Raw genomic sequence first — 24074 nt, 5'->3', positions numbered from 1 at the left:
GTGGGGGAAATGGTAGACCTCTACAACACAAGGGAAAATAAAACCAAATCAAAAAGCCTAATCCAATAACTAAAACACCAAAACTGGACTGTCCAAGAGTGTTCTCTCTTGGTGTTCCTCTTGGTGCTTGCAATACTTTAAATTTCTTTGATTAGCTTTATTGTTCCACACTTCCAGATGCTTATTTTGTATTCTCTGCATTTCCATTCTTATTTTAGTTTCATTGTAATCCGAGCATTAGTCTCTTTTAGTTTTATGGACTTTGCCAGCACCAGTCCATGAATATGAACCAACACAAGCTCAAGGTACGGCTGAACTTAATAATAATTTGTGTATTGAGGATGTTATTGTTGATGTGGTTGAGGATAATACTAATATGATAGTTCTAGAAGAGAGCAGGATTGCCAGGAGTGATGAAACTCTAACAAACACACAGGTGCGTGAGACTAGCCCAGATGACTCAGACAAGCTAGAGAGCTATGATCCCTCTCTTGACATGCCATTTCCTTGAGAAGGTACTAGGTCCTATACAAAGCACTTTATGTGTAACTACATGTCTTACTATTACCCAAGTTCAGAGTGTCTACTGCAAGTCTCAACACTACAACAATACCAAAGAACATCCATGAAGTTATGGAAAGTCCTATGTGGAAGACAACTGTCATGGAAGAGATGGGAGCACTTGAGAAGGATAAGACAAAATCTTTGCACTCTTCCGGAAGGGCAAAAACAGTGGGATTCAAATGGGTGTTCACTTTGAGGTACAAATCAGATAGGACATTAGACAAGCACAAGGCTAGGCTTGTTGCAAAAGGGTTCACTCAAATTTATGGGGTAGATTATTCATAGACAATTTCTCCTGTGGCAAAGTAAACACAGTCAGGGTTCTTTTGTCTGTTGCAGTCAATAAAAAGTGGTCTCTCTATCAACTTGATGTAAAAAATGATTTCCTAAATGGTGATTTGGAAGAAGTGTAAACGAGTCCTCCACCAGGCTTTAAAGTTCAGTTTAACCATCAAGTTTGTAAGCTTTGAAAATCTCTTTATGGTTTGAAACAATCTCCTAGGGATGGTTCAACAAATTTACCACCTTTGTTAAATCTCAAAGGCTTCTCTCAAGGACATTTTGATTACACACTGTTTACAAAAAAAGGTCTGATCTGAAAATATTGTTGTGTTGATTGTGTATGTCGATGATATTATCTTGTCGGCAGATGATACTGTTCAAATTGTCAGGCTTAAAGAAGATGGGTGACGAGTTTGAAATCAAAGACCTAAGGAATCTAAAGTAATTCTTGGGATGGAGGTGGGACAATCAAGGGAAGGGATCTCTGTTTCACAAAGGAAATATATTCTTGACCTGTTAAAAGGAAATAAGTATGACTGGATGCAGACCTGCTGATACACCCATGAAATTCAATGCAAAATTGGAAAATCCCGGTGACAAAGTGCATGTTGACAGAGAAAAGTATCATGGTTTAGTGGGAAAGTTGATTTATCTATCCCACCCAAGACCAGATATCTCCTATGCAGTCAGTACTGGTAGTCAATTTATTTATGCACCCTACGAAGAACACATACCTCTTGATCTTGATACGGTCTTGCAACTTCGCTCTTTTCCCCTTTCCGTGGAAAGGACAGCCGCATCGATCCTATCCGTACTAAGTTCGATGGTTTCATGATCAGTTTCAGAAGTTGCTAAGGAAAAAAAAAAGCAATCCCTTTAGTTCTTGCAGCAGAAGTAACTGTCATAGCTCGTCTTCCACTTTCATCAATGACTTTTTCTGTATCGAATCGCATTCTAAGATACTTGTAAACTACTCCAAGTAAAGGTCTGATGTTTCGGAAAACTGACAAAAAATGTATTGAGGCATATACCAACTCTGATTGGGTAAGATCAGTTACTGACGAAAATTCCACTTCGGGATATTGTACCTTTGTGTGGGGTAATCTTATTACTTGGAGGAGTAAGAAGTTGGATGCTGTCACTAGTAGTAGTGCTGAAGTCGAATACATAGCTATGAGTTTGATAATTTGTGAAAGATCTGGCTATAGAAAATTGTCTGATTTTCACCAGAACTATGAGTTATCTATGAAGCTCTTTTGTGACAATAATGTTGCTATAAGCATAGCCAATAACTCAGTTCAACATGAAAGAACAAAACAAGTGGAGTTAGACAGACATTCTATAAAAGGAGAAACTTGAGAATGACGGTATTTGTATCTTGTACATTCCTTTCAGTCAACAAATTGTTTTGTCCTCACCAAAGAGTTATTACAGTAGAGCTTTGACTATTGTGTTAGCAAGTTGGATCTAATTGACATCTACAGTCCAACTTGTTGGGGAGTGTTGAAAATTAGAGGCTAGTGGAGTGTTTAAGCCAAGAGTATGTGCGTAATTTGTAGTACCCTAGTTTTATTTCCCTTTTTGTTAGGGCTTACTATAGCTTATATACATTCTTCCCTCTTGTACTCTTTTGATTATTAGAAAACAATAAGAAAGGCTTCTATCATGGTTTTTTCTCCCTGTACTAGGGTTTTCCACATATAACTTGTGCTTTCTCTTCTTCCTCTTTTTCAAATGGTAAATATCTTTGTCATATTGTCCTTTACTATTTTTCAACCTTCTTCTAGTTAGGCTAGTCTTGTACGCTTGTACGATTGTGTATATATCTTCTTCAGTTAATGGAATAGATTATTTTGATTCTCTCAAACCTTATGATTTCCATCTTTTATAGATAAAGCCATAAAAAATATAACAAAGGCCAGTCGCATCTTCTTGCAAGATTTTAGATTCGAATGGGTTCTTTATGAGGAAAATTTTTCATTATGTTTTGTGTTTAGATTTCCACAGTTATGGTTCTGTTTAGCTTGATTTCTTTAGTTTTGAATTTGTTGTTTAGCTTGTCATCTCCTTTGTTGCCTAAGTTTTTGTTGTAGCTGTAGACTGAATTTTTTTTCTTCTCTTGATCTTAGTATAACACTCTTTTACTTTGAGCTTAAGTCTCTTTTATTAATAATAAACAAAGAAGCTTGTCCCCATTTAAAAAGAAAGTATAACATAGTTTAATTTTGCATATAGGAAAATTATCAGACGTCAATTAACTTCTTAATAACATTAGGAAATCAAAGAAAAGAAACCCTACCAGGAAGTAATTTTGCAGCCTGCACTGCCGCGGCACCAACAGATCCAAGAGAAGAGGGATCATATGCAACAAGAGCATAGTTGTGAACTGGATGCAAGAAGACCACCTGCAAGAAAAGAAGTCAAAAAAATTTGCAGTCACTCAAGGTTGGCATAATTGTCATCCAGACCCACAAAAGATTTACCTCCCCTGGAATCTCAATGGGAAAGGCAGCAAAAGATAGCATGATATCACAAGCTGATATTGCAACAGTATTCTTGTCAACAGCAACTAGTCCCATGTTGTGAGAGTGGTATATTATAACACCTGTCCCAAAAAAGTGTTGCGAATGAACACCATCAAGCATACATGATGGTGGCACATGAACCTGCAAGGTGATAAAAAAATAAAGAAAAAGGCAAATTTATAACTGTTAGGTTTATATAATAAAATTACCACAACTCAGAAGCTTAAGCTTTTGGGTCAATCAGTGATTTAACATGAGATCTTGCGTTCAAACTCTTACAATATCATTTCATCCCCAATTAATAGTGATTTCCACTTGTTGGGTCTTTTATAAATTTTCAAGTCCACAAGTTAAAGTTAAAGTGTTTAATATAATTAAATTTACTACAACCCATCGGTTTAAGCTTTTGAGTTGATCGGTGATATCATCACCGCCAACCTTGGTTGTAATAACATTGAAACAAATAACACTGATCTCATACTATTAATAAAAGAAGTTTGTCTCCGTATCGAAAAAAACAAAATTGAAACAAATAAATGTTGTTCTTTCTGTAACGATTAACAATAGAGAAGCCACGTTATTAGTTAATGGTTTTAAATTATTTTCTTGCATTCAACACACTCCCTTGGAGTGATGAAAACATTAGAAAATAACATCAAGAATAGCTACTTCCACAAAGCAAGGGGAAAAAAATGAGAAAAAAGATAAGGGATAGTGAATAATAATATAATCAGCAGACACCAATAAGTTTCAAAAGGAACGTGTTGGGTTCTCAACATTTTCTCCTTTGTTCTGGCTGTTCCCTTGATGACAACAGTGAATTTTGGTACTAGGATTGATTTCATTCATAAAAATAGTGATGGGAAGGAGTTGTAAAGTACAGAATAAATTGTCCCTCGTTAGCACGTTAGTGCTGGAAATCCATGGGAGTACATTAAGTTGAAGAGAAGAAATTTGCCTACTTTTCCAAAATTACTCTACTTGAATAAGAAGAAGAGAAAACAGCACTTCAAAGAAAATGAGGGCCATAAGGAGAATGCTTAATAAATTACACACAAATATAGCAATACTACCTTGCGTTCAGTGATGTATGGCAACACGAATATCATTTCTTCATTCAAAAAAAGAATTTATTACCTCAAACATCACAAGAGTGGGCTCTATAATACGTTCAGGAAATGAAGCATTGGCTGCAACTACTGCTACGGTTCCACCTTGATAATCCCGTATATTTGCAGTTTGCATAGCAGTGGCATCCTCCAAGATGGTTTCTTGAGTTTCATGAAAAGAACTGTCAGCAACATTTCCATCGGTTAATCGATCATCTTCTACTCTACGTTTCTTAGTTCCAGCATCAGATCTATCTTGAGAACGTGCCTCTTCTGACCCATGTTCAAAATTGGTTTCCATACTAACCACGCCATCAATTATTTCAAGGTTGTTCACTGGATGCATATGTCTTAAATGAGAAGAATCATCACTGAGTACATCTGTTGGATTCATATAACCTTCTCCCACATTAGTCATTGGAGAAGACTCCATACGAAGGTGAGGTTGAATAGCAGGCTTGGCTATCCACAAACCAGTTGTATCATTGCGAACATATATTTGAGGAGGGGCATACCATTCATGATGATCAACAGTGACTAGGACAGACTGCAGGTACCAAATAAGATAACAAACTGATGAGCATTCCAGGAGAAGAGTATGCACTAATGCGTAAGAGAACAAATGTTTTTTTAGATATTAACTTAATGAAGGAAAAGTGAAATTAGAATATAAAAACTAATCAATGAACACGCAACAACATACAGAGCCTTATAATTACAAATTAGAACCTTCAAACAGTTGTTTCTTGTCCCCAAAAAAAAATTTACCATCTTCTTCTTCACTTTATACATCAATAAAATTGTTTCTTATGACTTATATGAAAAGTATTAAACATTTTTCCATGTTCAAATTCCATTAAAGATGCAAAGTAAAATTTCGTTCAGACTACAGGTAAACAAGAAGCAATGGTATATCTATTATCCATCTAATAATGCCACCAAATACCTTCCTTCGGTGACGATCTGTATAGCTTATATATTCCAATGGAACCCGAGTACCCCTAGACAGCTTAGATAACACTGAGACTAGATCCTCAACTCTTGAAATTTCTTCACCAGCAAACTTCTTGATGATAGCATGACGAGGAACTCCAGCTCTGAACAACATATATCTGCAACATAGAAAGTTTACCTTTTAAATAATGAAATAATTCAAATAAGAAACTTTCAAATGAGTTAAATTGTACGCGATAAAACCTGTGATATATTTATGAAGGTTAACAATATACAGAAATACAAAAAAAAAACAGCCCAAATATTGCCTTTCTTAATCAAGCCTAACCGTTGCTGGTTCATTTTCTCTGCATTGCAGTTTTTTCTGACCGAAGTTTTGAAGATTTGAAGTCTTGACCTTGTTTAATTTTTATTTCGAGATTGTATTGTATTATTGGGTTCTTTCTGAATTTTCTGTTCATATTTTACTGTTATTTCTGAACCCTTGTAATAGGCTGATTGTTATTAGTTTGCTTCTCTGTTGGTTTTGTTCTGCTTTGATGTTTACTTTTTCGGGATATGATGATTGGCACTATGGTGGTGTCAACCTAGTTGAGATGTCCGAGTGTGTCTCCTGATCCTCTTTCTATTTCTTCTTTATCGTTCTCTTTGTATAAATCTCTTGTACTTAGAGTTCTTATTAATAAAGAAGTTTTTGTCTCCATTTCGAAAAAAAAAAAAAAAACAGCCCACAGGTTGCTCATATGTAATGCAGAAAAGAAAATTTTCATCTTCGTTCCAAAAAATTTCAGCTTAGAGGGTCTTGGAAAATTTTGATAAAAGAAATTGGTCCTTACAATCAACCAGCAAATTTTTAGTGAAACGCCTTACAGCCCACTTATCTCCTTCATCCCCATTGGATAAAATTCTTTATAAAGCCCTATGGAAGACTAAAATCCCCAGGAGAGTAAACGATGTCCTATGGATTATGATTTTCGGCTCTTAAACTGCTCATATGTAATGCAAAGAAAATTTCCATCTAGCTGCCTATCACCATCAATATGTCCTCTGTGCAAGAAGGAAGGGGAAGAATTACAGCATTTGTTCTTTGCCTGCACTTACTCAGCCAATTGTTGGTGAAGGTTCTTCTTCAATGTTACTTGCGTGTATGGAGATACTTTTAGCATAAATGTTCAGCAGATTCTAATGGGTTCTTTTTTAAAGAAGGGCCCTAGACAATTTCAAGTCAACATGGCCAAGGCTCTACTTGCAGAATTGTGGTTTGATTTCAGTTTCAAAGAAATCAGAGGGTATTCCACGACAAAGAAACAGATTGGTTAGACAACTTTGAAACAACACGACGAAATGCTACCTCTCGGTGCATTTTAAACAAGGATTTCGAAAACTACTCCATTCAAGATCTATGCTCGAAATGGCAGGCTTTTATCTTCCAAGATTGTTAGATGATGCCAATCACTTCAACAATATTCCTGTTTGTACATTCGTCCAAGGCTCTGTGAAGGGTTTTTGCGCTGTTTTAGTGTGGGTTTGGTTGCAATTCTTCATCAGTTTGTTTTTGTTAGTCTCGGCTGCAATGAAATGTTTACCATTGTTTGATCAGTTTTGGTGTTATGTTGTAGCAGATTGCACTTGTTCTTTTTGGGCAGTGTGTTTAGCCCTCGGTCTTAATTTTATTATGGATTGCTTGTACGGATATGTGAGGACACTAAGGGGTGTCAACCTAGTTTAGATGCCCGGACGTGACTCCTACCACACAACGAACTCCAACTTCATGGGAATCTTTACCTTCTAAACTGAAAATAGAATCACTCACCGAAGCAGGGTGGGCTAAACAAGAGAAGAAAAGCTACACAGCAAGTCTTTGGACGAACAAGGAGACCAAAGGCATCAACTCTCTAGGGCCTAGGAGAAAAGAGGATTTATATATATATATTCATGAGTTTTTTTTTAAACAGAGACAAGCTTCTTTATTAATGTAAAACTCAAAGTACAAGAGAATTATACAGTGAGAATAATAAAGAAGCCTAAAAAGAGTAGGGAGAGGAGTGGATCAGAAGGCGCATCCGTACATCTCAACAATCCGTACATCTCAACAAGCCTGACACCACCATAGTACCAACATCTTATCCCAAAGAAAATCCAAAGACCATAAGAAGTCCAAATACAGCAATTGCAGCAGTGCAAAACAGCCAAAATAGTAAAAGTAAAACTGAAGAAAAAAATAATACAAGCAATCAACCAAAAACAGAAGACTGGTTTTCCAAAACCAGCAAACCGGCATATCTTGGGAAAGTGGAAGGTGCATAAGGATCAGCAGCAGATTAATCATAAAACTTGAGGGAAGACAGCCCAGGATAAACATAGATCTTGAATGGAATAATCATTATATTCCTAACTTAAAGAGCAGCATTCCTTGTTGGGTGTCATTAGATCATGGGTCAACTTACGTGCACCTCAATTAATCTCACTGGAAATAATTCTTGGGTGGGTGGCCTCCATGGATTGAACCCATGACCTCTTAGTTATTGAGCGAGATGTCATCCTTTATGTCAACAGAAGAAAAGAGGATAGCGAGGATAAAAGAGCCAAGGCATTTGAACTAAACACTCCATTTTAAGGGGAGAGTCAATGCCGAACACGTGTCAGACACAAATACATCCAATATGAAAACTCTTATGTCCTATTTTATCGTTATTGTCGTTTTTATGGTTTTTATGGTGATCGATTCGTTTGAAGTTTTCTTAAGTTAAAAAAGAACTATATATAGAGATCCTCATTGTTTCATCTACACTATCATATTTCTCTTAATTTTCCAATTCTTAGCTTACACACCAATTTTCTAAATAATCAAAATTTTAGTTAAAATATAAAATCCCACAAAATTTAACAAAATTTCAAAAACAAGATCTCTAAAAACACCATGTACTATCGTACAATTTTGTTAAAATATGTAAGTCGTAAAATCATATGGCACTTTATTTTATCTTTCTTCTTAATATGGGTCATATAGTTTAATTAAAGTGTGCAATTTTATTTAGCTATTTACTTTAGATAAGCAAATGTCTAATAGTTAACAAAGGGTAGTACAAGAGTATTGAAGAAGGGAGGGGAAAAAGATGGAAAATAGAAGGATAAGATGGTATTAACGATTTCTGTACAAAGTTCCTGTTATCCTTCCCAAAAATAAGCATCCCACCCACTCCCACCACGTTATGGATAAAATGAGAGGGAAAAAAACAAATGGGAAGTTCCATCATATCTTTTAATCTCTCATCAGTCCACTCAAAGGGATGGGGTGGAAGTGTCTTTTAATCTCTCATCAGTCCACTCAAAGGGATGGGGCCGTGCTTGATAACAATAATGTTGAGCCAGGTATCAATTTCATAATAGAATAGCCTATTTCATTTATCCAACAAGGTTATGTTAATCGTCATAAACTACCAATACCTAAAACCCCTCAACCCGAAGGGGGTAGAGGCCACCTCCCAACTCACCAAACCGTTAATCCACACGGTCATAGGCTTTCTCAAAATCAATCTTGAAAATGATTTATTGCTTTTGATAAGGACCTACAATCCTCCCAACTCACCAAACCATCAATCCACGTGGTCGTAGGCTTTATCAAAATCAATCCTGAAAATGATCTCCTCTTGCTTTCAATAAGGACCTATAATACTCAATGGCGGGGCTTGATCAAAGATTTTTTTTGTCTGCTAAAAAAGTCCCTTGATTACTAGAGAGCATAGACAGGAGAACGACCAAATCCTATGAGGTAATTCTATGCACATTGGTAGTAAGACTAATGGGTTTAAAGTCCTCAACTTCGGTGGCCTTATGCTTCTTTGAGATTGGACAAACACATTGTTGATTTTATGGAATTAATCTATATTTTCATTCATTATTTAGTAGGGATACAAGCCTATATATAACCATAGAGAAATACACTTAAGGAAATCTCCAGAATAATATCACCTAAGAATAATCTAATTATATTAATACCCTCCCTCAAACTCAAGGTTCAAATCACAAACTTGAGTTTGCTAAGAACTAAAAAAAGAAACAATATATCTAGAATAAAATAAAAAACCCGAAGAACAAACACACAAAGAACTTCTAGGCTAAAACAAACCCACGAAGAACTTCTGGGATAGAAATATAAATCCTCGTATAGAGATCTATAACAAAACCTAGGAAGGACGAAAGAAGAACTCCGAGGGCAAAATGAAAGAGCAAAATTGAAGCAAAGTATGATCAAAGCGGGACGAAAACGGGGTCTGAATTGAGCAAGAGCGTTTCGTAGGATCAGAATGGAACCGAACAAACTAAACTAGAGCAAGTCGAAATCCGGCTGAACAGGTAATCTGGGGTGAACAAAGCGAAAACTGAACAGAGCTAAGAGGTTGAGCAGATAGAGGGCATTGCGGCGTTCTTCGCAAACAGAAAAGATGGGTTTCATGGCGGCGAGCTTCACGAACAGCGAGCAAAAGGAGCCGAACCTGTGCGTCGTTGTCTGAGTGGGGTGCAGCGATGGATCGTGGATCTAAACAAAGATTCACCTTCTTCGTCAGGATTGGGAATTTTCAACTGAAAGGAGTCATCTGGTACGAACAAGGGGCGGCGGTAGCGGGTCGGTCTGATCTGGAATAGTATGGTTCGAAGACGGACAGGATCGATAGATCTGGGCAGAAGGCAAAATAAGACACGAATCTGGAACTCGGAGACACGAATGAAGATGCGCAGACAAATCGGTGGTTGCAATGTGTGAATAGGTAGATCTGAGCGAGGATGAACGGAGACACGGATGTGGGCGCGAGAGTGCGGCGAACTGTATGGATGGAAGAGCGTGGTGGCGGCAGTTGCATCGGAAGGAGTAGTGGCGGTGGCGGCGGCAGAATCAGAGACAAGGATTTTGATCTATGCGGCAAAGCGAACTACTTGAAGGTATGATTTGTATTGATTACCGATGGGTATGGCTCCTGCCTCCATCGACGAATCAACGGAGGCAGACGAATGGGGATGTGACGGCTAGAATACAAGGAGGCTAAAACCCTATAGCTCTGATACCAAGTTGATTTTATGGAATTAATCTATATTTTCATTCATTATTTAGTAGAGATACAAGCCTATATATAAACATAGAGAAATACACTTAAGGAAACAATATCAAATAATATCTCCAGAATAATATCACCTAAGAATAATCTAATTATATTAATACACATGAATCATTTTAAAGAAAAAATGCCACCCCTTAGAATTCACAAGTCCTAAAACACTCCCAATTGTCTTAGAAAAGGCCAAAGAAAAACTGTCAGAACCCAAGGTCAGGTCTATAGGGTTCTATTCAATTCAAAAACCGCTCTTTTAACTTCCTAGAAAAGGACATACTGATGGAACCCGTAGATGGAAATAGTAATTTTATATTATTGATTGAAATAACAGAAAAACAATCTCCTGTTTCCCTCTCTCTCAAGGAATAACAGAAAAGATTCTGAAACTCAAAAACTTCAAAACTGACTCTCCCGCCCTTTTACAAACTTATTTATATTGCTACCCTTCCCTTCACTCACACATGCCTCACCCTCACGTGTTATTTCTTATTTCCTCTCCTACTGTACTGATATAATATTGGTGGTCTATCATTACTCTCCTTCTCCAAATTCACCTTATCCTCAAGGTGAAAATCTGGAAACCGCTGTTTCAAATCCTCATATAACTCCCAAGTAGCCTCATGTTGTGGAAGACCCTTCCACTGCACCAACACATCCCAACTTCCCGCTTTGTTTTTCACATATCCATAAACCTCTTCTGGAATATCTCTCCATTCATGATTTTCAGTTAAACATGGAACATCATTCCCGTCCTCCTCGTGCTCTCCCATTACTTTCTTTAACTGAGATACATGAAATACCGGGTGTATGGTAGAATTTGCTGGTAGTTCTAGCTTGTAAGCTACCGAACCAATTTTAGCTATCACTCTGTACGGCCCAAAGAATTTAGGAGAGAGCTTTTCATTTCTTTTTCTTTTGACAGTCACTTGCCGATATGGTCTTATCTTCAACAATATCAAATCTCCAACTTGGTAATGAACTTCTCTTCTCTTCATATATGCATACTTCTTCATTTTGTCCTGTGCAACTCTCAAATGTTCCCGTAAAGCTCCTAAGACCACATCTCTTTCCTTCAACTGTTCATCTAATGTGGAGTTAGTGGTGTCTCTCTCCCCATAGTATACCAAAGGAGGTGGCAAACACCCATACACAGCCTGAAACAGTGTGACTCCTATTGCACGCTGATATGTAGTATTATACCAATATTCCGCCCAAGGAATCCACTTAACCCATTCTTTTGGCTTTTCCCCACAAAAGCAACGCAAGAACGTCTCTACTCCACGGTTTAACAACCTCCGTTTGACCATCCGTTTGTGGATGATAAGCCTTACTGTGGTTCAACCTTGTTCCTGCCAATCAAAATAATTCTCTACAAAAGTGACTCAAGAATACCTTGTCTCTATCCGAGACAATGGATTTGGGATATCCATGTAATCGTACGATCTCCTTCACAAATACTTCAGATACCATATTTGTTGTATATGGATGTTTCATAGGGATGAAATGCCCATACATACTGAATCGATCAACCACTACAAATAATACTTCATATCCTGCTGCTTTAGGTAACCCTTCCACAAAATCCATTGAAATATCCTCCCACACTCGATTCGGCACCTCTAAAGGTGTTAACAGTCCAGCTGGTGAAAGTGCCAAAGTCTTATTTCTTTGACAAATCATGCACTCCTCGCAATATTTCTTCACTTCCTTCTTCATTCCTCCCCAATGTAACTCTGCAGCCATCCTCTTATATGTCCGCAAGAACCCCGAGTGACCTCCGAAAACCGAATCATGATAAGTGTGTAAGATCGTTGGAATTAATCTGGATGTTTTAGATAACTCCATCCGACCTTTATACATCAGCATGCCTTGTTTCATCGAATATTTACCCTCTTCCAACTCTTCTGTCTCACTTAATTTATTCATAACATTCTTCAACTTCTCATCTCGCTCTACTTCTGCTTTGATTACTTCGATATCGATCACCTTGGAAGTTGTTAATTGATTCAAATGTATTGTTGCTAGCACTCTAGATAATGCATCTGTGGCCTTGTTCTCCAATCCTGGTTTATAAACCACTTCGAATGAGTATCCAAGAAGTTTGGATATCCACTTTTCATACTGAGGTTGTATCACCCTCTGTTCCAAAGAAACTTTAAGGACCGTTGATCAGTCTTGACTAGAAACTTCTTTCCCAACAAGTACGGACGCCATCTTTGCACCGCCATTACTACTGCCATTAGCTCCCTTTCATATACAGGTTTCACCCTATCCCTTAATGTCAATGTATGGCTATAATATGCAATTGGACGTTTGTTATGTACTAATACAGCCCCCAATCCATATCCAGAAGCATCGGTTTCTATTTCAAAAGACACATTAAAATCAGGCAGAGTCAATACCGGAAGCATCATCATGGCTTGTTTCAGCCTATTGAACGCTTCTTGAACTTCTTCTGTCCACTTAAACCCTCCTATCTTCAATAATTGCGTCAAAGGAGCCGCAATTGTCCCATAATTCTGGACAAACTTGCGATAGTATCCAGTCAGCCCAAGAAATCCTCTTACTTCCCTCACGTTAGCCAGAAGTGGCCACTCCTTTATAGCCCTGATCTTTTCAGGATCCACTTCAACTCCATCTCCCGAAATAATATGTCTCAAGTAATCTACTCAAGACTGAGCAAAGGTGCATTTCTTCTTATTTGCATACAGTTCATTCTTCCTCAGTACTACCAATATTGCTCTCAAATGATTCAAGTGATCTTTCAACCCCTTACTATAGATCAAGATATCATCAAAAAACACTAAGACGAATTTTCGAAGGTACGGTCTGAAATATAGTGTTCATCAACGATTGGAAAGTGGATGGCGCATTGGTCATCCTAATTTGATGGTACCCTGATTTAAGATCAATCTTCGTGAAAATTGTGGCTCCATTCAACTCATCAAACAACTCAATCACTGGGATTGGAAACTTATCAGGTACGGTTACATTATTTAGAGCCCTGTAATCTACACAAAAGCGCCAGCTTCCATCTTTTTTTCTCACCAATAATACGGGACTGGAATAAGGGCTCGTACTCGGCCTTATTACTCCTGATGCCAGCATTTCCTCCACCAATCTCTCCATTTCTGTCTTCTGTTGATATGCATACCGATAAGGTCGTACATTCACCGGATCAGTTCCCTTTTTAAGGTGAATTTGGTGCTCTATCACTCTTCGTGGAGGTAAAGTTTCGGGCCAATCAAAGACATCCTCGAAACTTTTCAATACCACTGTCACCGACTCTTCTACAGTCAAAACTTCATCAAATGAATCCTCCTCTTCTAAAGACTCCCTCCTTTCCAACGCTCTACATTCTACTAAAAATCTCTGATCATCTTCACCCCATGATTTCATAAGAATTTTTAAACTAACTCTTGCCTTTGTTAGGCTTGGATCTCCCCTCATAACCACCTTCTCTTCGTGGTGTGTGAAAGTCAAAATTAAGTTCTTCCAATCTACCTCGGTTATACCGAGAGAGTATAACCATTGCATTCCTAATATTGCATCCACCCCTCCTAACTCCAACGGCAAGAAGTCATCAACCACTCTCCATTTCCCCAACATCATCTCAATGGCTTCACAAACTCTCTTCCCTTTTATAGCAGTCCCAGAGCCTAATATGACTCCATAATTTGTAGTACTTTTCGTGTTTATCTGCAACTCCTCAACTAAGCTTTCTGAAATGAAGTTATGTGTGGCTCCGCAATCTATTAATACAATGATTTCCCTTCCTTGTAATTTTCCCTTCACCTTCATAGTTCCCGGATTAGATAATCCTACTACCGAATTTATCGACAATTCCACCACAGTTTGCTCTTCCTGGACAACTTCAACCGCATTCAATACTTTCTGTTCTATATCCTCTTCTTCGATGATTTCATATTCCTCATTCTCCCCCATCACTACAAGCATATGCAACTCTCTTTGTTCTTTAGTTTTACACTTATGATCGTGAGAATATTTCTCATTGCAACGAAAACATAGCCCCTTCTCTTTTCGCGATTGAAACTCGGCATCAGACAGCCTTTTTGTTGGACCTGCTTTTCGTACTTCTTCACCAGACGCTCCTCTCAACGTGATCGTTCTCATTCGGCCAGTTCCAATTTCCCTTATTATCTCCAGAATTCCCAATCGTACTGTCTTTGTTTCCACTTCCAGTATTACTCAACTTCTCTCCCGAATAGCCAGGGTGATTTGCTTCTCTTCTAATATCTTCTCTGTTTTCTACTTTCTGTGCGATTCTCATCATCTGTGATAACCCTTTAGGTTCACAGAAATCCATCTCAGCCTGTATCCATGATTTCAATCCCGACATGAATGTCTCTTCTACCACTTTCTCGGGCAGATCAGATAGGGGTGCTACCAATTTATCAAACAAATTTCGGTATTCTTCCACTGTGGTTGTCTGTTGTTATGCGCAGGAATCGGCCGTATAATGAGCCTTCCCTCGTTGATCGAAATCGGACTAACACTCTTTCCTTTAAATTTGCCCAATCAATAAATTTGTCTCGTTCTTCTTGAGATCGATACCAATTCAGCACGGGTCCTTCGAAGTTAATCGTTGCCACAGTCATTTTTTCGAAGTTCAGTAAGCTTATGGATTTGAAAGTACCTTTTCGGCCAAATATAACCACGAATCCAGATCGTCTCCATTGAAGATTGGCATCTCCACTTTCTTGAACTTGTTGCGATCACAGTTAGCATCTTCATTTCGCTTTCTTCTCCTCATTCTTCGGTTCATTTTCACGAACGGAAGATCCTTTGCCTTCACCGTTATTCTTCATCAAAGTACTCCGCATCGACAATTCGGTAATCTTTTCGTTCATCGTCGATCTCTCCTGGGCGGGCCGACTCCATGAATCGCACCATCATTTGATTCTGCCTCTCCATTCCTTTCGCCAAATCGTTCAGCGTCTTCTCTATCGCTGGTAATTTTCCGATCTCTTTCTTGATTCCTTGAATTTCTTGATCGTATGCTTCCATTTTATCCTCCATTCTTGTTTGCACCATCTTTGTTTTCCTTGCTCAGAATCGCATGTCTCTGATACCAATTTGATGGAACCCGTAGATGGAAATAGTAATTCTATATTATTGATTGAAATAACAGAAAAACAATCTCCTGTTTCCCTCTCTCTCAAGGAATAACAGAAAAAGATTTTGAAACTCAAAAACTTCAAAACTGACTCTCCCGTCCTTTTACAAACTTATTTATATTGCTACCCTTCCCTTCACTCACACGTGCCTCACCCTCACGTGTTATTTCTTATTTCCTCTCCTACTATACTCTGATATAATATTGGTGGTCTATCACATACATAGCGTGATTCAATCCTAGAGAGACAGAACAACAATTCACCCCTCCACGAACAGATGAGGTCCAACTAGACAGACCAAACAAAGTGGAGAAGTAATGAAAGAACCTCAACCTCAAGCTCTTGGTCCTCAGTTAATAGCCCTCGGTCTTCTTCTCAATGGAGCTGAAGAAGTTCTTGTTTCTTCTTGTGACTATTCAAATAGATTGAGTTACACTCATGACTCACCCACCCCTCCTTTCTGACAATCTCTACAAACTCAGCCTTTTAAGTCAAGAAACCCCCTTGCTTAACTCTAACGTCCCTAAAAATCTCCTCACTCCAAGCCTAGTCGAACCTAAAAATTGATAATTGATATAAATGTGGTATGGTCATGAAGATGTCCAGGACCAACTAACTAATAATAATCTAAACTGCACATGGCTGTGACTAAGAGAGAGAGTATTCTACTAAAAATAACATAAGAACCAACATAAGATCACTATAAACATACCCTGGTTCCGTAACATAGACAAGACCACATTTAAAACGAAAGTTTCTGGCCTGCATTGATGAAAAGCTAAACTAAGTTATGGTGTTGTTTGAAAGAAATAAGAAGTATTAAATAATAAAATAAAATAATTAAAAAGAGACTAATGTTCAAAAGATTACAAGCTCTACAAAGGAAAAAAGAGAGAGAGAGAGAGAGAGAGAGAGAGAGAGAAAGCAGTAAAGAAAATACGGATGATAAAAGAAAAATGTGAAAAATAAATTAGAATTAGAAGGCAGCCCAATTCAAACTTATATCATGAAGAGAAAACACACCAAAGGATTGTCTAGGAACACCAAAGAGAGACTTTCAAAATGAGCTGTCTCAAAACAAGAAAATAGTTGACTGCGCTTGTTTTTAAAAACTAAGTTATGGTGCTATTCAAAAGGCATAATCATTAAAAGAAAATGATCAAGAGCGACCCAAGAAGATAGTTAAGCATGGATTTAGTACGCACAAGGTCGTGCAGACGATTACTTGACAAAAAATTGATTAAAAAAGTGATACATGTTATAGCTCCCATATTGAGTATGAAAGCAATAACCAAGCTAAAACTTTTACAAGGAAATGGGGGGCAGTTGATTACTTCCTGAGAAAATGTCACATGTTTTTTTATTTTTACAATATTTTTTAATTAAAAAACATTTTTCATTGAATAATTAAAAGAGAAGATTCCTCAAAGGATACAAACTCCACGTGGAGGAGATGAAATTTGACTTAAAAGGTGGCCATAGGGAAACAGTCGACACAGGCAGGAAAATTATGAAGCAAACATTAGCTTTAATATACTGACCATGCAAGTAAATAATGAAAACTATAAAATGTCCAAGGCATCAATGGAAAGTCAACAATAGAATGTGAATAGACACTTTTTGCAACATAAAAAAACTGTAGTTTCCACCCACCTGCTGGTATGAAAGAGGATGTATCACTGCACCGCCTACTTCTAAAAAGTAGTCAGGAGTTATGGAATGTAGATCCTGTACCTAAAGTTCACATCATAAGCCGATCAAGTTCAATACCACATTGAGAAAAAACGACATGAAAATACTTTAGTAACATAATCCCACAAAACACAAATGGATGAAGCATGTCAAGGTGAACATTCACGAATAAAACAGTCATGCAAGAGTATCATTTCATTCGCTTATCCATGTCCGTTGCACACTTCCATGGAACAGGTTTTCAACCAATTTTTTACAATGTTTGCTATCTTTATTTCATCTACCAAACAGAAGAAGCAAGCAGACTGAGTGATATTACATAAAAAAAAATTTAATAAGAAACAAATATTTTTTAGAGATAGAATATATTCAGAAAAGCAAAAGAGCAATAAGCTAAGGGCTGGTGGATGAGAGAGCCCCCACCCAAAAGAAACTACATACAAACAGCCTTCCAATCCCATCCTATAACCTTTCCCACTGCTCTACATATTCATGTTTTAGTAAAATTACGAGGAAACCATCATAGATTGGGATGACCACAAGGTAAGTTCTCTCCGTTCTCCGCAACCCTCTTCGGTTCTTTCTCTATTTCCCGTAGCCATAGCAGTACGACGATTGCCTTCCAGATCATCTCCCTCAGAACACCAACAACAACTGCTTTCCAAACAATCCTCCTAAGATCATCGGCGAGCGCTAAGTCAGACCATCCTCCTCAGTTTTTCCAGCGAACAAAGTCTACCTTTTTGTATGAATTCGAAGTTAGAGATGGAAGTTGAAAGCTGTAAAATAGATAACTTGTTTTCTGCATTTGGCACAAGAATGAAGTTTTCCAAGTGGAAGATGTCAAAGCCAGCATAATCCTACCAATATTGAATTCACAGCTTATTTGGTTTCATGAAGCCATTTCAGAAATAAACTGAAGATTAGATGATTCTTACTTCTGTAAGAATGAAAAAGTTGAAAACGAAAGGGTTGAAGTTTTCAGAACTAAAAATGGTTGGGTATTGAGATGCATTGTTTGGCCTCATACTGGTGGTAGATCATTCATTCATCTTCCCTTAGGTGAAGATAAGCAGAGATGGAAATCATTCGACAAGTTGTTGGGTGGACTCAAATCAAATCATGAGTACAAAACTTAGTACTCTTAACAAATTTTGTCCTCAAACAACTTTAAAAAGAATCAGAATCAGTCTCATAAAGTATTGAAGGAAAGTTATGTCGATAAGGTGAAACCCAAGAATCATAGCCAACACTTTGTTTTAGCTCCCAAGAAACAGAGCACAAGCAAACACTGGGTTATCAAAAATACTGAACTTTCTTTTGTAATGGAAACAAACCTCTTTATCCATAATAATAAGTAAGGCTAATGCTCAACGTAGAAGAGAGTTATACTAAGAGCAAAGAGGACTAAGGGAAAAAACAGCCTAAAACCGAAACAAGGAAAAAACAACTTCTGAAGTGTTTAAAGCTGATTTCGACAATCATTAGGTGGTATCATGGCTCTTCTAATTTGATAATTGGTTAGAGATCACTGAAATATTACAACTCTATTTCGATTTAAATGTTATCAGTAATCCCTTATTTGCAGAAAATGCTCAGATTGAAATGGATCGCAAAACTTTGAATGAGTATATTGAGAACCCAGGCAAATGGCAAAAGTTTGGCACCATCCATTTAAAGTTTGAAAAATAAATCAAATGTAACCATAGCAGACCACTATATTCGAAGAGATAGAGGATGGATATCAATAAAAAATTTCCCACTCAATTATTGGCACGGGCAAACATTTGAAGCAATTCGGAGATCACTTTGGGGGATTAGAAAACATTGCAGCTTGAACTCTAAATTTCCTTAATATTTCAAAACCTAAAATCAAGTGAAAGAATTTATGTGGATTCATTCCTGCAACCATTGAAATTACTGATGAAGGAGAAACATTTATTTAAATTTTGGAGATATATTATCAATCGATCCCCCAGCAAGATACGAGTAGATTTATTCATTTATAATTTTCCAAACCCAATAGATATCATTTGTGTTAAATGAAAATCAAGTAATGAAAGATGAAGAAATAGACTGTGATCCACTAAACTTAAGTCCAAATTTCTTCTCCCTTCGAGGTACAATCTGAACTTGAACAGGATTTCTTTTGCTCCCTTCGGAAAGGACAAGTTTCAGCCACAGCAATCACCAACGACTCATCGAAAGTCCAAGGTTGCTCCAGCTTCAGGGGAGCATTCATATCAAACTTCGGTGAAGAGTAACACAGCAAAGGAAAGGTCAGAGAAGCTCCCACAGCTGTTAAGCCAATGATCATCGAAGCTGCCTAGAAATATTGATCCACAGGCTTCTAAGACTTTCAGCTTTCATCAAATAGTTATGGAGTTCAAGAGGCATAAGATGGGCCTTTGTTGAAGCTTTTGGGAAATCTGGAGGAATTCTCTCTATGTGGGATGAAAGCAAAATCACAGTTACTGAGGTGCTGAAAGGTGGCTACTCTTTAACCGTCAAATGTTTGACTATTTGTAAGAAAGTGCATTGGATTACAAACGTACACTGTCCCACTGATTTTAGAGAACGAAAGTTTATATGGGCAGAATTGCAATCACTGTCGGAGTATTGTGAAGATCCTTGGTGTTGGCAGAGACTTTAACATCACCAGATGAATTCAGGAAAGATTCCCGGTTGGGAGAGTAACAAGGGGTATGAGGAAGTTTAATAACTTCATTGCAGCAGTAAAATTAATGGAAATTCCACCAAGCAATGGTCGCTTTAGTTGGTCACGAGAAGGAAATGCTATATCATGTTCGCTCTTTGATAGATTCTTAATTTCCAATACTTGGGATGATTTATTTGCAAATACTAGAACTGCCCGTCAAACATGAACTGTTTCTGATCATTTCTCCATTTTGCTTGAAGCAGGATCCTCTAAGTGGGGTCCCCCTCCATTTAGATTTTGTAGTAGTTGGTTGAATATCAAAGAGACCTGTCATAGAATTGAAAGGTCAATAATTATTGAAGAGAAGGCTGAGCGGGTTTTGTTATATTCAATAAACTGAGAAGAGTTAAGGCTGCGTTGAAGTTATGAAATGCTGACTTTGAGAAGAAAAAGAAAAGCAATGAAGAAGCTTTGCTACAGATAATAGAAAAATGTGATCTTGAAGCAGAAAACTCTGATAGTTTCAGCTTGGAAATGGATTTGAGAATCTCTTTGAAAGCAGAACTGTTATCTCTTTGATCGAATAGATGAGAGAAACCTACGGCAAAAAAGAAAGCTTAATTGGCTTCAATTGGGAGATGAAAATTCCAGATTTTTCCATCGTTTCTTAGCAGCAAAGAAGAGAAGAAATTCGATCTTAGAGCTGATTGATGATCAAGGAACACCTACATGATCGCTCAAGGAAATTGAGGAACTAATCTTGGGTTTCTACAGTTCCTTATGCACCAAGCTACTGGGCATCAAAGTTATTCCTCTTAATTTGAGTGGCCCTTGGTTGATCAAAATCAGAATACCTTCTTAACCGCCAGATTTAAGCAGGAGGAAATTAGAACTGCTCTAAAATTGTTGGGCAAGAATAAGCACCTAGCCTTAGTACGCCAGAATTTCTACTCAAATATTGGGCCCATGTCAAGGCCAACTTTGAGAAACTGTTGTTTTTAAAAGGAAACAAGCCTCTTCATGAAGAAAATGAATAGACAAAGTAGTATTTGAGTACAGTGAAGAGACAAGATCAACGCCTATGAGATCAGCAAGTGCACTTGGACATCTCAACTAGGTTGACACCCCATAGCATCCTCATCACATCCCAACTTTGACTGAAAAGTAAAATCAAATCCATGTGAATACAATTCGAGCAATACATCTAAAAGCAAAATAAACACCAAAGAAAACAAACTACCGAACAACAAAACAACGATATTAAAGAATCTGACAATACAACAAAATACCCCAAACAAATAAGACTACAAACTAAATCATGTAAGAACGCCTGCCAATTAAGGCTAATGTCTTGAACTGAGTTATACTTCAAACGCTTTAGCTAAGGAGCACCATGAGAAAGCATTGATTTAACAACCTCCAGACGATTCATTCAATTTGATTCTTTGTTTTGGAATATTATTTGATTTCGCTCAAATCAAACCAAATTTCTAAAAGTAGGGCCCTTATAGCATTTATCCACACAAATCTTGATTTCTCTTTTAGATTGGTGCCAATTAGTAGCTGCAAAACTTTCTTCTTAAAGTCGGAATCAAAGACCCAATTGAATTATATTTTAGGATAGTATTTTTAAATGTTTATAAATATTCGCATAAGTGTTCACAAAATTGTTTCTTTAACAAAAATGTTCGTATAAATGCTTTACGAGGAAATACTAATTAAGTGCTCAGTCCAAAAGCAATTAAACAAAGATGTGGTTCAGCATCTTCTGAGAAGTTACTTATTGGGCGCCGGTTTGATAGATTATTAAAGTTTTTCTTTTTTGGAGTTTTCTTTTCTTTGTATCGCTATCACAATAGTATTGTCTACCTTTGTTTTGCTTTGTTTCTCTCCTCTCTTGAAGGTTATTGCATCTTTGAGCACCAGCCTATTCTCATTTTTTCAATGAAAAGATTTGTTACATTCTAAAAAAACAAATAATAAATAAATCTGAGAAGTGTTCCTAATTAGTAAAAGCACTTGTAACATTTTGAAAATATGTCCACAAAGTATCCAACCCAAAAGCTCTTTGACTGAACCTAACTGATAGGCAAATGTTTCTTTTTTGGAAAAGGAAACGACTCTTTTCATGGAAGGGAAAAAAGAGACTGATACTCAAAATACAAAATACAAAACAAGGACAAGTTCCACATTGTGAAGTGATAACATCTCACCACTAGGTGTACTGTAAATGACGCCCCACCCCTTTCAACTTGCAAATCAATTGTCTGTTTCACAGTGTCATCAACTAGAGTCTCCATTTTCAGAAACTGCGTAATTACCTGTACCATTTTTCAATAAAAAAATCATTATAAAAGATAATTTATATGGGCAGACTGAACAGGGAATCTAGGAAAACTAAAACCAAAACAATTGAAAGAACAATGTTTCTCATTTTCCGGGTCATGATGATTGAAGAAAATGAAACCAACGTATTGCATTTTTGTCCTCGCCACAAACAAAATGACAGAAAAGCTAAACCATGGACATTGTCGTTAAAACTAAGAAACTACATAGGTATAGAACGAAGGAATGAATAATTACAGATTAAAAATTCTCCTTACTTCTCCATTCATGCGAACAAGCACATCACCTGGCTCCAAAAGTTTATGGGCAGGGCCACCTGGCACCTGCAACATTGACAAAATAAGTTGTAGGTTAATATAAAGTTTACCTTCTGAAAGAAAAACTATTCACTACAGGATGAATACACAAGAGAGCTCTCTTTCTTTTCTTTTTTTTCTTTTTTCCCTTCTTTTCTAACAAGAAACAAAATTTTGATTGATTAATGAAAAGAAACAATTTACTCTCCCATTCAGAGTGAAAAAAGGGTATCAAAAAAGAAACCATCCAAGGAAGAAAAGATTGTGTTTGAATCTGAGAATTCAAAAAAGCTAAGTTCACTCTGTTCTCTCTCACCTCTCCTCTCTCCTCCCTCTTCGGTTGTCTCTCTCTTTCCAGTAGTTCCACGACGACTGCATCCTAGACTACCAGCACTAGCCCTCCGGTGACGGCTGCACTCTGACCGTTCACCGAATTTCTCTGGCAAGCTCAAGACGGTTCATTATTCTGACAAATTTTCAGTCTCCCGTTTATCCTAATTCAAAGTTAGAAATACATGTTGAAAGATGAAAAATAGACAACCTGTTTTTTTTACATTTGGCACGAGAATGGTATTTCCCAGGGTGGAAGACATCAATGCCAACAAAATCCTACCAATTTTGAACTCACAGCTTATTTGTTTTCTTGAAAGTCATTTCAGAAATGAATTGAAGACCAGAAGATTCTTATTTTTATAAAAAAGAAAAATTGAAAAAGGAAGGGTAGAAGTTTCTAAATTCAGAACTGAAAAAGGCTGGAGATTAAGATGCCGTGTTTGGTCTCATATGTGGTGGAAGATCTTTTATTCATGTCCCCTTAGGTGCAGATAAACAGGGTTGGAAATTATTTAGCACAATGTTGGAGAATTTCAATTTGAGTCATGAGTATAAATCTTGGTACTTTTCCCAAGCTTCATCCTCAAAAAATCCCGACAAGGCAGTCACATGAGGGGAGGAAGGAAAGCTATGTTGATTTGGTAAAAACAAAGAAGACCAGACAACCTGTTTGGAGGATGGGGAGGAAGGGTTATGGAGGATGGAAGCAATTGGAGCTCATTTTGGGGGATCAGAAAACGTTGCAACTGAAACCATTAATTTCCTTAATGTCTCAGAAGCTAAAATTCAAGTGAAGGAAAATCTATGCAGATTTATCCCTGCAACCATTGAAATAATAGATGATCAAAGGGGTAACATATTTTTAAATTTTGGTGATATTTCATCAATCATTCCCCCCAGCAAGGTTCATGGAGATCTTTTCATATATGAATTTTCAATCCTATAGATACGGTTCGATTAAATCAGGTTATGCTTGATGAAGAAATTGCTCATGATACATTAAATTTTAAGTTAGATTTAATTCAGAACTAGTTCTCCCCCTAGATTCATTGAAGAAGTTTAGGC

At 37.3% G+C, this 24074-nt stretch overlaps 1 protein-coding gene across 3 annotated transcripts in view; it reads right to left on the bottom strand.

Moving 5' to 3' along the window:
* LOC116402505 (protease Do-like 7) overlaps positions 1–24074 on the bottom strand; it is a 50092-nt gene that overhangs the window by 5784 nt on the left and 20234 nt on the right. For 2 of the 3 annotated variants that reach the window (XM_031881867.1, XM_031881865.1), the window contains exons 10-17: positions 22638–22703; positions 22248–22355; positions 17337–17417; positions 16396–16445; positions 5427–5592; positions 4509–5027; positions 3330–3512; positions 3146–3251 (exon numbers count right to left, since the gene is read on the bottom strand). In XM_031881867.1, the coding sequence (XP_031737727.1) occupies positions 3146–3251; positions 3330–3512; positions 4509–5027; positions 5427–5592; positions 16396–16445; positions 17337–17417; positions 22248–22355; positions 22638–22703 (1279 nt within the window). Of the gene's footprint in view, positions 1–1548; positions 1698–3145; positions 3252–3329; positions 3513–4508; positions 5028–5426; positions 5593–16395; positions 16446–17336; positions 17418–22247; positions 22356–22637; positions 22704–24074 lie in introns of those variants that run through there. The other variant, XM_031881866.1, reaches the window with a different exon arrangement.

Source organism: Cucumis sativus, chromosome 3 (assembly GCF_000004075.3).
Source record: "Cucumis sativus cultivar 9930 chromosome 3, Cucumber_9930_V3, whole genome shotgun sequence".
NCBI classification, from domain to species: domain Eukaryota; kingdom Viridiplantae; phylum Streptophyta; class Magnoliopsida; order Cucurbitales; family Cucurbitaceae; genus Cucumis; species Cucumis sativus.
The sequence above is the reverse complement of the archived record's forward strand: the minus strand, read 5'-3'. Positions and strand labels throughout refer to the sequence as shown.